General features: G+C 35.2%; 1 protein-coding gene across 4 annotated transcripts in view; it reads left to right on the top strand.

Moving 5' to 3' along the window:
- Positions 1-13,244, top strand: part of LOC141494331 (alkylglycerol monooxygenase-like) — a 240,778-nt gene that overhangs the window by 52,573 nt on the left and 174,961 nt on the right. For 3 of the 4 annotated variants that reach the window (XM_074195410.1, XM_074195408.1, XM_074195409.1), the window contains one exon: positions 729-845. The exons of the other annotated variant lie outside the window; for it this stretch is intronic. In XM_074195410.1, coding sequence (XP_074051511.1) covers positions 729-845 — 117 coding nt within the window. The remainder of the gene's footprint in view (positions 1-728; positions 846-13,244) is intronic. 4 annotated transcript variants of the gene reach the window in all.

Raw genomic sequence — 13,244 nt, 5'->3', positions numbered from 1 at the left:
TCCTTTATTGCCCTAATTCATTTTCTCTGCAGGTAGCTAGTTATTCTACTTGCTTTGTCTGATTCTACAGTTGCCCATGATGTTGATGGTCACGATGAGCTGCTGTTCTGTTCTTTGGTGATTTTTTGAAATTATATTTAAGGTGAAATCCATTAGTGATTGATCTGGTAGAGTTGAACACCTTTGACTAGGTCAGCTAAAATACAGCTCTCACATTTTAGAGGACTGAAGCATTTGACAGTGGTCATTAAATTCTTGTCATCAGAACATTTCAGTTTGAAGAGAGGGTTAGGAAAATCTGCGCTTATCAAGAAAGTCATATGGGGAGAATGGTAGTACTTACCCTAAGAGAGGTCAACCCTAGCCTTCATGGCACAGCTAACCTTTGACCTCTAATCCCTGAGATGGGGTTGGAAAGAGAGATGACAGATAGGGTCCCAGAGCAGGCAGAAATGTGCCTGTTAAGTCTAGAGATGTCAGTTGCCTGGAGCAGAGAGACTCAATAAGTGTCCCCAGTTTTATTACTGTTATATTCAGATTAGGACTAGAATATCTAATACCTAAATATCTTTCTAATTTGGAATTGCTAATTTTTTGTGGAGCTGGGGAGACCATTCTCACGGTGCTATTATCCATGGCTCTACCTTTTGGTGAGAGACTTTATAGGATAGCTTTATTACCAAAGATAGGTTTAGTTGACAAGAAAGATGTTTCTCTCCTTGCTATAGGTCACAGGAAAAGAAGTCCCTTATGGAACTCGTGTGTCTGGTTCACTCCAGTTGTATGTTGTTGTGCATTTTGTTCTGCTGCTTGGCTTTTATGAAGACACATTTGCTGATAAAGGTGTAAGTAATTCTCTTGTGTCTAGCTAACTGGGAGATGAATGATCTAGTCCCTTGTTTTCCAGGGCAAGCATGCTCACTCAATATATCAAGTCTATTTCTCTGATTTAATTCATCCCAGGAAGGGTCTAAGTCAACTTTGGAAAAAAATTCATGTTGAGGGACCTAAATTCAATTCACATGGAACCCCTAAAACACAGATTAGGATATGTCATCAAGGGTAGTTGTTGGGAAGGGCCCATATACAATGGTATCTTAGGAAGTTTTACAAATTAGTAAGCCTAGGCGTAACTGATGACTAGAAAATGCCTCTGGGATTGGGCAGACCCAATTTCCAGACTAGGGAATAAAATATTTCTGCAGAGCATACTTTTATTTCCCTTCTATTCTTTGTACTTTCATTCAAGGCATAGAACATATATTCCCATCATCAAGACATATTTACAGAAAGGTTAGCTATTATTATATCCTGCTCTTGTATTCTGTGATAGCTCCAAGGAAGACTATGGAAAGGACCTATGAGGAACTTATAAATTCATCAAGGAAGAAAGACAATTATAGTATCAATACCATATGAAAAATATAATAAGAGAAAGAATCATAATTAATTTGGAGGAGAAAGAAATTTTTCCTGACTGGGATCATCAGGAAAGTGCCATGGAGGAGATGAAATTTGGCTTAGCATATAACTTGTGGGACATAGAATCTGGAAGACAATTTCAAATGCTGATTCTTTGCATTTACTAGTCTTTACCACTTTGAGTGTCATTTTTTTCTCTTGTCAAAGAATGACTTAGACTAGATGGTTTTTAAAATCCCATGAAAGGGGAATAGGCATTAGGTCAGCAGAGTTGGAAAGGAATTCTGTCTCAGGAGAGAAATAAAGGTAAGATAGAGTGTGAGCCATTTCAACTCATGGGGAAAAAATGGGTCTTGAAAATAAAGTTTGACTCCAGTGGTGAAGGCCTTATACCTTAGCCAATAGAGTTTGAACTTATTTATAGGAACTGGAGAAATTTTGACATTTTAGATCAGGAAGGTGACAAGAAGAAAATAATTCTTTTGTAATGCTTCAGGATGTGGTGTCAAATGGAATAGGGGAAGAAGGAACTCTGAGAATGGAAATGAGATGCAAAGACAGCAGTGCACCAATACAGGAAGAGACGTTGATACCTTAGCTAGAATGATGAATCTGAAGTGGAAGGGCATGGGGAGATTTATACTGAAAGAGAGTTTATATGCCATGAGGAATAATTAAAAGGCAATTGAGGGTAGGAGAACAAGTAAAAAATGAACCTAAGGTCGATTGACAGAGACTCTGATGGCACCATACATATAAAGGGAAAGAAGGATGATATACTTGGTTTGTGAACTGCTAAGATGAATGTCAATAAAGCATTGAGTTTAGGGATCCAGCAGACAGTTGAAATTTTTAAAAAAGCAAAGCAAAACAAAACAAAACAATATCTAGGTCTCAGGCAAGTAGTTGGGCCCAGGAAAAAAAAACCAGGTATTATTCACAGAGGTAAAATACTTCAAATGACGGATATTACTAAAATAAAAAAAAGTCAGTAAGAAGGATAAGAGAAGTATTCTTGGGTTAAGTTCAATATTTAGAGATAAGGTCTTAACTTGGATCTCATAGTCTGGCAAAGTTATTGGACATTTTCTATGGAAAAAATATTTATTGGACATTTTCTAAGGAAACAAAAAAGAAATACAAAAGAAAGCAGGTATATTTTATTACAGCTATTAAAATATTGGGGAAAATACAAGTTCATAGATTATAGGATGAGACTCCTTTATTTGGGGACTTCCTGACTAGGGTTATAGCTACTATGAAACTGGGGTGGCACAAAGAATCTTCTCGCTCAAAATAAGGAGTATTTTAATTATTTCTCAAAAAATATGGGAACCGAGAAAACAGTTTTATGAATATTTAGTATTTTATTTTTCCCCAGTTACACATGAAAACATTTTTTAAACATTTATTTTTTTCAAAAACTTTGAATTCCAAATTCTCTCCCTTCCTCCCTCCCCACTCTGCTCTATTGAGAAGGCAAGCAATTCAATATAGTTTATACATGTGAGGTTATGCAAAACATTTCCAAAATAGTCATATTGTGAAAGAAATATAAACAAAAAAAACTCTCAAGAAAAAACAAAATTGAAAAAAGTATGTTTCAATTTATATTTAGGCATCAACATGTTCTTTCTCTGGAGAAGGATAGCATTTTTTAACCTAAATCCTTCAGAGTTGCCTTAAGTCATTCACAGCTGATCATATTACAATATTTTTTGTACATAGTAAATTTCATTTTTCATTGTCTCTTGTAAATCTTTCCAAGTTTTTCTAAGAGTATCCTGCTCATCATTTCTTATAGAGGAATAATATTTCATATTAATCACATACCACAATTTGTTCAGCCATTCCCCAAATGATGAATATTCCCCTCAATTTCCAATTCCCTGTCATCAAAAAAGAGCTGCTATATTTTTGTACATCTATGTCTTTTCCTTTTTGGTATTATTAACATTTTTTAGATGCAGACCTAAAAGTGGTATTACTAGTTCAAAGGGTACGTATGGGTTTTATAGTCTGATTGAATCAGTTCACAACTCCACGAGCAGTACACCATCTGTCATTTTTCCTTTTCTTTCTTATTAACTAATCTAGTAATTTTGAAGGTGGAACCTCAGAATTGTTTTAATTTCCATGTCTCCCATCAAGAGTAAATTGGAACTTTTTATTATATAGCTATAGATAGCTTTGCTTATTTCATCTGAAACTACTAATATCTTTTGGTCATTTATCAATTAGGGAGTGGTTCTTGCTTTTATAGATTTGGCTTAGTTCTCTATACATTTGAGAAATGAGGCCTTTGAGAAATGAAACAAAACTTGCTTCAAAGTTATTTTTTCCACAGTTACTAAACTATTTGTATTTCCCTCCAACCTATTCCTCCCCAACTACTTTCTTCTTTCTTCTTCTTCTTCTTCTTCTTCTTCTTCTTCTTCTTCTTCTTCTTCTTCTTCTTCTTCTCCTTCTCCTCCTCCTCCTCCTCCTCCTCCTCCTCTTCCTTCTCCTCCTTCTTCTCCTCCTTCTCCTCCTTCTCCTCCTTCTCCTCCTTCTTCTCCTCCTTCTCCTCCTTCTCCTCCTTCTTCTTCTCCTCCTTCTCCTCCTTCTTCTTCTCCTCCTTCTCCTTCTCCTTCTCCTTCTCCTTCTCCTTCTCCTTCTCCTTCTCCTTCTCCTTCTCCTCCTCCTTCTCCTCCTCCTTCTCCTTCTCCTCCTTCTTGTTCTCCTCCTCCTTCTCCTCATCCTCCTCCTCCTCCTCCTCCTCCTCCTTCTTCTTTCTTCTTCTTCATCACCCCACATTCTTTTATTCCCTTTGCTCTTATTTTCCTGCAGGGTAGGGCTGTACAAAATGCAGCCCACAGATTGATTTTATGTGGCTGTCTGTGGGTTTACTAAATGCTTTAATAAATGAAGTCAAGCTACTGCAGATCTCACACTAAAATAACAAATCAAAATGTATTGTCTATTGTTTCAATAAAAACATAATTTCCTATATCCAAAGCAGGATGTATATTATTCTCTCTTTGAGCCAATTGTGATGAGAGTAAAGTTCATTCACTCCCCCACCTCTCTCCTCTTCTCTTCAACTATAAAAGCTTTTTCTTGCTTCTTTCATGAGACAATCTGTCCCTTTCATTTCAGCTTTCTCTCTCCCCCTCTCCCAGTATATTACTCTTTTACCTCCAATCCATTTCTTAGACAGCATCTCTTCACATTCAATTCATAGCTATACCCTCTCTCTTTATATATCTTTCCTGACTGTCCTAATAATGTGAAAGCTCTTTTGAGTATCATCTTCTCATGTAGATATGTACACATTTTAACATTGTTAAGTCCCTTATGATTTCCTTTTCCTGTTTTTTCCTTTTTTGTTTCTCTCGAGTTTTTGTATTTGAGGATAAAATTGCTTGTTCAGCTCCTGTCTTTTCATCAGGAAAGGTTGAAAGTCCCCTATTTTTTGAAAGTTCATCTTCTCTGCTGAAAGATTATGCTCACTTTTGCTGCATAGTTGATTCTTCATTGTAATTTAAGCTTTTTTTGCCTTCTGGAATATCATATTCTAAACCCTTTGATCCTTTAATGTAGAAGTTGATAAATTTTGCGTTATTCTAATAATGGTTCCACTATAATTGATTTGTTTAATTCTGATGAATTGCAATACTTTGTCCTTTATCTAGGAGCTCTGGGATTTGGTTAAAATAATCCTGGGAGTTTTCATTTTGGTTTCTCTTTCAGGATCGATTGATAGCTTGGTTAAATTTTCATTTTACCTTCTGGTTCTAGAATATGAGGATAGTTTTCCTGGATAATCTCTTGAAAGACAAAGTCTAGGTTCATTATATTATCATGACTTTGTTATTCTGATATTTTAAAAATTATATCTTGTATCTATATTCCAGGTCAATTGTTTTTCCTATGTGATATTTCATAATGCCTTCTATTTTTCATTTTCAGTTTTGATTGTTTCTTGATTTTTTTATAAAGTTATTAGCTTCCATTTGTCCAATTGTATTTTTTAAGTAATTATTTCTTCAGTGAGCCTTTAAACTTCTTTTCCCAATTGGGCAAGATCTATTCTTTTAAGGAGCTTTATTTTTTCTTCAATAAAATTATTTTTACCTCTTTTCTCATTTGACTCGATCTATTTTTTATTTCATTTCATTTTATTTTTATTTTTGGACATTCATCATACACATATGTATATTTTTAAGTTAAAAAATTTCCTTCCACTCTCCCTTCCCAGCTCCCTCCCCTAAGTGGCAGTTAGTCAGGTAAACATTATCCATGCAGATTTTTAATAAAAATGTTAACAGATTAGTCATTTTCAGTATAAGAAATTAAGATTAATGAAGATACAGAAGACATCATTTTTATAAATTGTTCATCAGTTTCTGAAGGGTTTTTTTAATTGTTTTGTTTTGTTTTTCTTCCTCTGGATGGGTGTGACACTGTCCTTAACCTGTTTAATATGATTGTCCTAGTTTTTTGAACTCTTGAGAGTAGCTGTTTTCATCAAGGTTGATCATCTCACAATGTTGTTGGTAATGTGTACATTGTTCTCTTGGTTCTGCTCCTTTCGCTCAGCATCAGATCCCATAAAAGTCTGTCCAGGTTTCTAGTCCGACCATTTCTGCCTTCTTACAGAAAAATAATATTCCATAGTATTCATGTACCATAACTTGTTTAGCCATTCCCCAATTGATGGGTATCCCCTCAATTTCCAATTCTTTGTCACAACAAAAAGAGCTGCTATGATTTTCTCAATGTTTATGATTTCTTCTAGATATAGTCCTAGAATTGGAACTGCTGGGTCAAGAGAATGGATATTTTTATAGTTCCCTATTGCTCTCCAGAATAGTTGGATTCATTCACAACTCCACCAGCAATGCATCAATGTCCCAATCTTCCCACAACCTCTCCAACATCGATCATTTCCCTTGTTTCTTATCTTAGCCAATATGATAGGTGTGAAGTGATACCTTATAGTTGTTTTAATTTGCATTTCTCTAATCAATAATGATTTGGAACATTTTTATATGATTTTATATACTTTAATTTCTTCTTTTGAAAACTGTAGAGTCTTATCCTTTGACCATTTGTCAATTAGGGAATGACTTGTAACCTTATAAATTTAATGCAATTCCCTATATATTTTGGAAATTAAACCTTTGTCAGAACTCCTAGTTGTAAAGATTGTTTCCCAGCTTTCTGCTATCCTAACTTTGGAAGCATTGATTTTAGTGCAAAAGTTTTTTAATTTAATTTAGTCCAAATCATTCATTTTGCAGTTTATAATGTGCTCTAATCCTTATTTGATCATAAATTTGTCCCTTTTCCATAGATCTAAAAGCTAATTTCTTAGTCTATTAGTCTATTAATTTATCTATGTTGTCATCCTGAATCTTGTACCCATCTTGATCTTATTTTGGTATAGGGTGTGAGATGTTGATCTATGCCTAGTTTTTGCCAGACTATTTTTCCAGTTTTCCCAACAATTTTTATCAACTAGTGAGTTCTTATCCCAGAGGCTGATGCCTTTGGGTTTGTCAAACAGTAGACTTCTGTAGTCATTTACTGTGGTTTCTTATGAACCTATCCTCATCCACTGATCCATTATTCTATTTCTTAGCCAGTACCAGGTAGTTTTGATGATTTCTGCTTTACAGTATAGTTTAGATCTGGTAGAGCTAGGCTACCTTCTTTTACATTTTCTTTCATAAGTTCCCTTGGTGCTCCAGGTGAATTTTGTTACTATTTTTTCTAGCTTGGCAAAATAGTCATGTGGTAGTTTGATTGTATAGCACCGGATAAGCAATTTAATTTGAGTAGAATTGCCATTTTTATTATATTAGCTTGACCTAACCATGAGCAATTGACATTTTTCCAATTATTTAGATCTGACTTTATTTAGGCGAGAAGTGCTTTATAATTGTTCATACAGTTTCTGTTTTTGCCTTGGGAGGTAGATTCCCAAGTATTTAATGTTGTCTATAGTTACTTTAAATGGAATTTCTCTTTCTATCTCTTGCTCTTGAATTTTCTTGTTCATATATAGAAATGCTGATGATTTATGTAGGTTTATTTTAGATGCTGCTACTAATTTATTAATTGTTTCAAGTTTTTAGGGGATTTTCTCGAGTTTTCTAAATATACAATCATATCATCTGCAAAGTATGAAAGCTTTGTTTCCTCATTGCCAATTCTGATTCCTTCAATTTCTTTTTCTTCTCTTATTACTAAAGCTAACATTCTTAATACTATATTGAATAGTAATGGTGATAGTGGACATCCTTGTTTCACTCCTGATTTTATTGAAAACAATTTGTCTTTTAACATGTTATTTTCTCCAGCACTTTTTCTGTCCTTTATCAGGCTATTGACTCATTTTTCATGATTTGCATCACTCTCATTTCTCTTCCCATTTTTTCTTCTACCTTCGTCAATTGAGTTTTAAATTCTTTTTGAGTTCATCCACATATGGGAACCAATTCATATGTTCTTTGAAGGCTTTGGATACAGGAGATTTGATGTTATCTTCTGAGTATGTATCTTGATCTTCTTTGTTACCACAGTAACTTTCTATGGTCAGATATTTTTGTTGTTTGCTCATTTTCGCAGTCTGAGACCTGACTTACAATTTTTTGTAAATGAAGGACACCACTTCCAGGGAGGAAGGCACACTTTTTTCAAAATTCAGGGGTTTTATGTGGTTCCTCCACATAAACTTTTAGGAACCTGCAAGTTTTCTGTTCTTCCAAGGTGGTATCTAAAATAATCTAAGGAAAAGGTCTGTTGACTACTTTTCTGGACAGTATGGTCCATGAGTGATCACAAACACATTTTTTTTAACCCTGAAAGTGTAGTGCTGCACTGTGGCCACAAACTCTGATATACTAATAATCTTCTTTGCCCTGGGACTGCCTTCCAGGACTGCCTTGAATTCAAGTAAAGGCAAAGCAATGGAGTCTTGCTTCAGTACTAGCAAAGAGACTTTTGTGATCTCCTTTTGACCACCAGTTGTTCAACTCCCATAGTGTCTGTGGGCTGAGGGCTCCAGAAGTAGTCATTGACACTACTTATTCAGTGATTCCTAAATACTGCTCTGGTTTTCTGGAGCTGGGATTGCATTCATGGGTCTACACTCGACTCTCACTCAGGTGTGACAGACCTTTCCTGCTGACCTTCTAAGTTGTCTTTGTCATCTTGTGGGTTGAAATAGCTGAAGACCACCCCTACTGCCACTGATTCAGTTGTCCTAAAATCTGTTCCTGGTTTGTTCTTGCTCTGAGTTGGCATGACCTGTGTGGGATTGTGCTCTTCTTTTATCCTCCTACACATACTTTCTTGCCAACCTTCTAAATTGTCTGGCTGGAAACTTATTTCACTCTATCTTTATGTGGGTTCTATTGCTCTAGAATTTGTTTAGTCAATGTTGGAATGTATTTGGAAAGGTTTTGTGGGAAAGATCAGGTGAATTCCTGCTTTTTCTCTCTGCCATCTTGACTCCACCTGCATGAATAAAGTATTAACACAAATATAGTAAATTGTCCCATCTGCTATGATCAGGAAAGAGGGAATCCTGGTTGACTATGTATTATGAATGATGCGAAGACTCCCTAGAGGTTTTTGTTGATAGAATGATGTTGAGGACTAATTTGTTTCAAAAAATCCATATATGCATATTTACATTATCACCTTAAAATTATTACTGTGGTTACATTAATAATCTCTTTTGTCTCTTTTGTTTTGTTTTTCTTTTACCCCAAGCTTAAATAAAACTCTTATTTAATAAAATATTTAATAGAACTCATACTCTATTCACATCTGCTAGGAAAGTTATTTGGGAAACTGTGAAATGCTGAGTCATAGGAGAAAATGGTTTATCTCTTATTTATTGGAGTGAAACAATTTCTTAGAAATTCTATTCTGCATTGAAAATTACAACCTTGAGATTATACCTTTATAGAAGGAGCTTTTCATAATTAGTCAGTTCTCTTCCTATTTCAGTTATTTCTCTAATACTTTAACGAGTCTATGATCTCAACACTGTAGCTACACTTCTAATGATGCAAAGCAACCCATCATCCCAACAAATCCTGGGTGACGTTTGTCTATTTGCCTCCCAACTATTATGCAAAGTCTGTCTCTGAGTTATTATTTTCTCTACATCAGAGCATTTCTTGGTTTTCTTTAAGTAATCTCTTATTTAAGAGATTTTGAGAGAACTCTCTTCAGATCCTGAGTTCATCTATAATGTTGAGCTAGACAGTGACCTGGAACTTAGGAAATGAAGGGAATTGACTGCCAAGAAGCACATGGATAGCACTTAGATCCAGGTCTTTCAGACTCCACAGCCAGCTCTCTCTTAAATCATGCTGCCTCTCACATCCCTCTTGCTGTGACACCCCAACAGTCCTGCCATCTCATCTATTTGATCATTCTTTTTAGCAATGAAGTGAGACTCATTTGTTGCCATCTCATCCATATGAGTCTCATCCAAGCTGTCACATAAAATTGATGGAGGGGCTCTAGCTCCATTTTACAGGGCATTCTCATAGTCTTTTGTGGGTTAAAAATATCACTTGTTCTGGTCCTACTAACTAGCTTTTAGTGAGTATAGGAAGTTTATAAGAAACCAGTGTAAAAGGACAATAATAAGAAAAGGCTTACTGGAAATCCGGTGCAAATCAAAGATCAAAGGAGAACAATTTAGAACCTGTATCATATATTAAGCCAAATTCACATCCTGCTTTTATGTGTTGAATCAGCAGAAGTCATCTATATGCTGTTGCTAGGATTCTGGTCTTGTGCTATGTAAATTCTAGACTACTCCAAATCAGTAGAACATCAAAAAGTACTAATAACTTTGAGAGGATTTGGATATATTAATGAAATTAGGTCAAGATCACACAAATAGAAATTTATCTGTCCCCCCCCCTAAAAAAAACTATAGAAAGGAGACCTTAACCTTAATTGGGTTTACACTGCCTCATATTTCCAAATCCAATCTGTAACTACTTGTCTTTGTACCTTATAAAAGTGTCATTGAAGTCATTTCCCCCTTTAACCATTGTCTTTCTTGAATACCCAAAGAAGTCAGTAAATCTTGCTCTAGTTCATAATTTCATAAATCATCTATCAATTCCTTTTCCAATTGGTATGGATGCCAATGAAGGAGAAGAGCTAGTTCTTGTTCACATGTGATCAGTCTTTTTATTTCTTCTTATATCTGGTTATAACATCCTTTATTTCAATTATCTTATGTAATTACATAGTGTGCTACAGTTTGTACATATCCACAATGCATCTGTGCAATGACCTCTTTATGTTCTCCTGATTCAGTTCTTTTAAACTCCCCCCCCCCCCCCAACCTCTAGGCCTATGATCTCCTAACACCCAGGTAGTGGCAATCAAAGAATACTGATAACAAAAAGATGAAACTTTATTTTCAGGGAAGAAGGATGAGGTCATTAAAAGCATATTGCAATTTCCAAATTACTCTCCTTTCATGAGTCCCACTCATTTTCTGGTATCTGGCTTTGCTACTTCGTCATAGATAAGCCTCATTGGGTTAAGTTATTCAACATGCCTTTCATGGTCTGGACAACAGGCATTTTTCTTCCGTTTGTTTTTAAGTTTATTTTGTTCTTATTTTGTTTTGTTTCTTTTCCTCTGTGTATAGGCAGGCTGAACTCTTTGAAGTGGTATCACATTTAGGAAGGGTTCTAGTTGTTGTGACTTTTTAAACACTCTAGCTAATGGTCGAGAAAAGTTTCCCCGGGATTTCTGTAAGATGTCATCATCTTTACCTATGCAACCTGTCATTTATTCCATGGCAGATTGGACTTGCATCCAAGAAGGCTTTGCACCACTGTCAGGATTTTCCCAACAGTGACACCTCTACGAACCATACAGAATGCTGCCTAGTTCAGTAAATATTGGCTCTAGAGTCTCAGGTCATGGGTTCAAATCCCAATTCTGTTACTGTATGACTTTGGGGAAAAAAAATTCCACCCTTCTGGGCAGTTTCCTTGTCTGCTAAAATGAGAGGGTTGAATAAAATGGCTTGTAAAGTCTTTTCCAGCTCTCAATCTCAGAGTTTCTCAATCCTTGATTACAGATTGTGCTGGCCAAGCCTTGAGTCATTCTGGCTGTACGACGAGGCCTGACACCAAATGCTCTGAGTGGGGCATCATTAGCACAGCCTCCATCACCATTCACTTTAAAAACCTCATGCTATTCTATTCCCTCAAAGTCTTAGCAGATGAGAATGTCCAAGCATTAGCAATTTGGATATTTGGCTACAGCTGAAAGAAGAACTGGAACAAATGGTTCTGATTCTCTGGCCCTGAGGCACCCACCCCACCACTCCATGAAAGGGCCTCAGAATGGTGTGCAGATGAGTGTGGTAGCAAGTTTCCCAGATGGTCTAAATAAAAGCCCCTGAATCACACACATACACACACACACACACACACACACACACACACACACACACACACACACTCACGCCCATGCAAGCATAAGGGAAATAGGGAAATTTATATCCTTATTTCTGGATGAGACTTGTTTCTCTTGCCCTCCTATTAAGAAAAATCCTAAGCAGTGGAACATATCAAGGGAGTTAAATGAAGGCCCAAGAATGCATTTCTAGATATGGAGATGATATAGGTATATTATGTCTAAGAAAAATATATTTAACTCAGGATCCTTACCTTCAAAGGTTCATGAACAATGCCATACAAAAGCCAAGTGCTAGATGAATCAACACAGCAGAAATGCCAAGTGCTGATGTGTTTGGAGGACATAAAAGTTGAGTGGTCATCCCCTCAGCTCTGACAAAAAATTCATTTAAAAAAGTCTGTGGGGTTTTCTTTTGGTCTTTTGTGAGTTTATCCTGCACCCTGTGCTTTTACTGAAGTTAATCAGGATCAGAAGCAGTTGAACCATCATCATCATACACAACAACTATAACAACAAAATTATAACAACAGCCATTCTCTAGACTAGCTTTGAAATTACAGCTGTGTGTTTTCTGCAAATGGGAAAAAATTGGTCTATTTACTATTTACTTACTTAATTTTATTTTTCTTCTTATTAGAATTATCATTTGTAGTACTATTTCTGAAAATAGCAAAATGCCTTTAACAATATTTGTGATAGGGAGAACTGGATTTTCTTTCCAAATTGAAAATAATCCTTTTTACTTGATTTTAGACACATAGGAATAATTGCATAAGAGAAATACTCTTTCATTCTTATACATTTTAGAATTTAAAACAAATGAGAGTTTTTGTATTTTTTTGGTTTTCATGATTAATTATCCTAATTGTTTTGCCAAAGTTGAACCACACTTATTTTATTGTTAGAAATCAAAGTTTCCAAAGTGTATTTTAAATTTATTGATAAAATCTATGAAAATGGTACTATTTAAAATATTAAATCAGTATTAATAAGTAAGAATATCTATTGGTTTTTTCTTTGTCTTATTTTTAACTTGATTTGAATAACTGGACCATACTTATATTAAAAAAATAAAAAAGTAAGCAAAGTGTCTTTTGTATTTATATTTTTAAAAATTCTCAATTTCTTATAATAATAATTTTTAATGTGAAAAAAATAAATTCCACGTATTCTTCCTCCCTTCTTGGCCCCATCCTCTTTGAAAAGGCAAGGAATTTGCAATTTGCAACACATTTCCATATTAGCATTGTTGAAAAAGAAAACAGACAAAACACCAAGATAAATATTTTTTTAAAAAAATCTATGATTTGATTTGTATTCAGACACTATCAGTTCTTTCTATGAAATGGATAGCATTTTTC

Source organism: Macrotis lagotis, chromosome 7, assembly GCF_037893015.1.
Source record: "Macrotis lagotis isolate mMagLag1 chromosome 7, bilby.v1.9.chrom.fasta, whole genome shotgun sequence".
NCBI classification, from domain to species: domain Eukaryota; kingdom Metazoa; phylum Chordata; class Mammalia; order Peramelemorphia; family Peramelidae; genus Macrotis; species Macrotis lagotis.
Note: the sequence above shows the minus strand (reverse complement) of the source record. Positions and strands in the feature narration are given on the sequence as shown.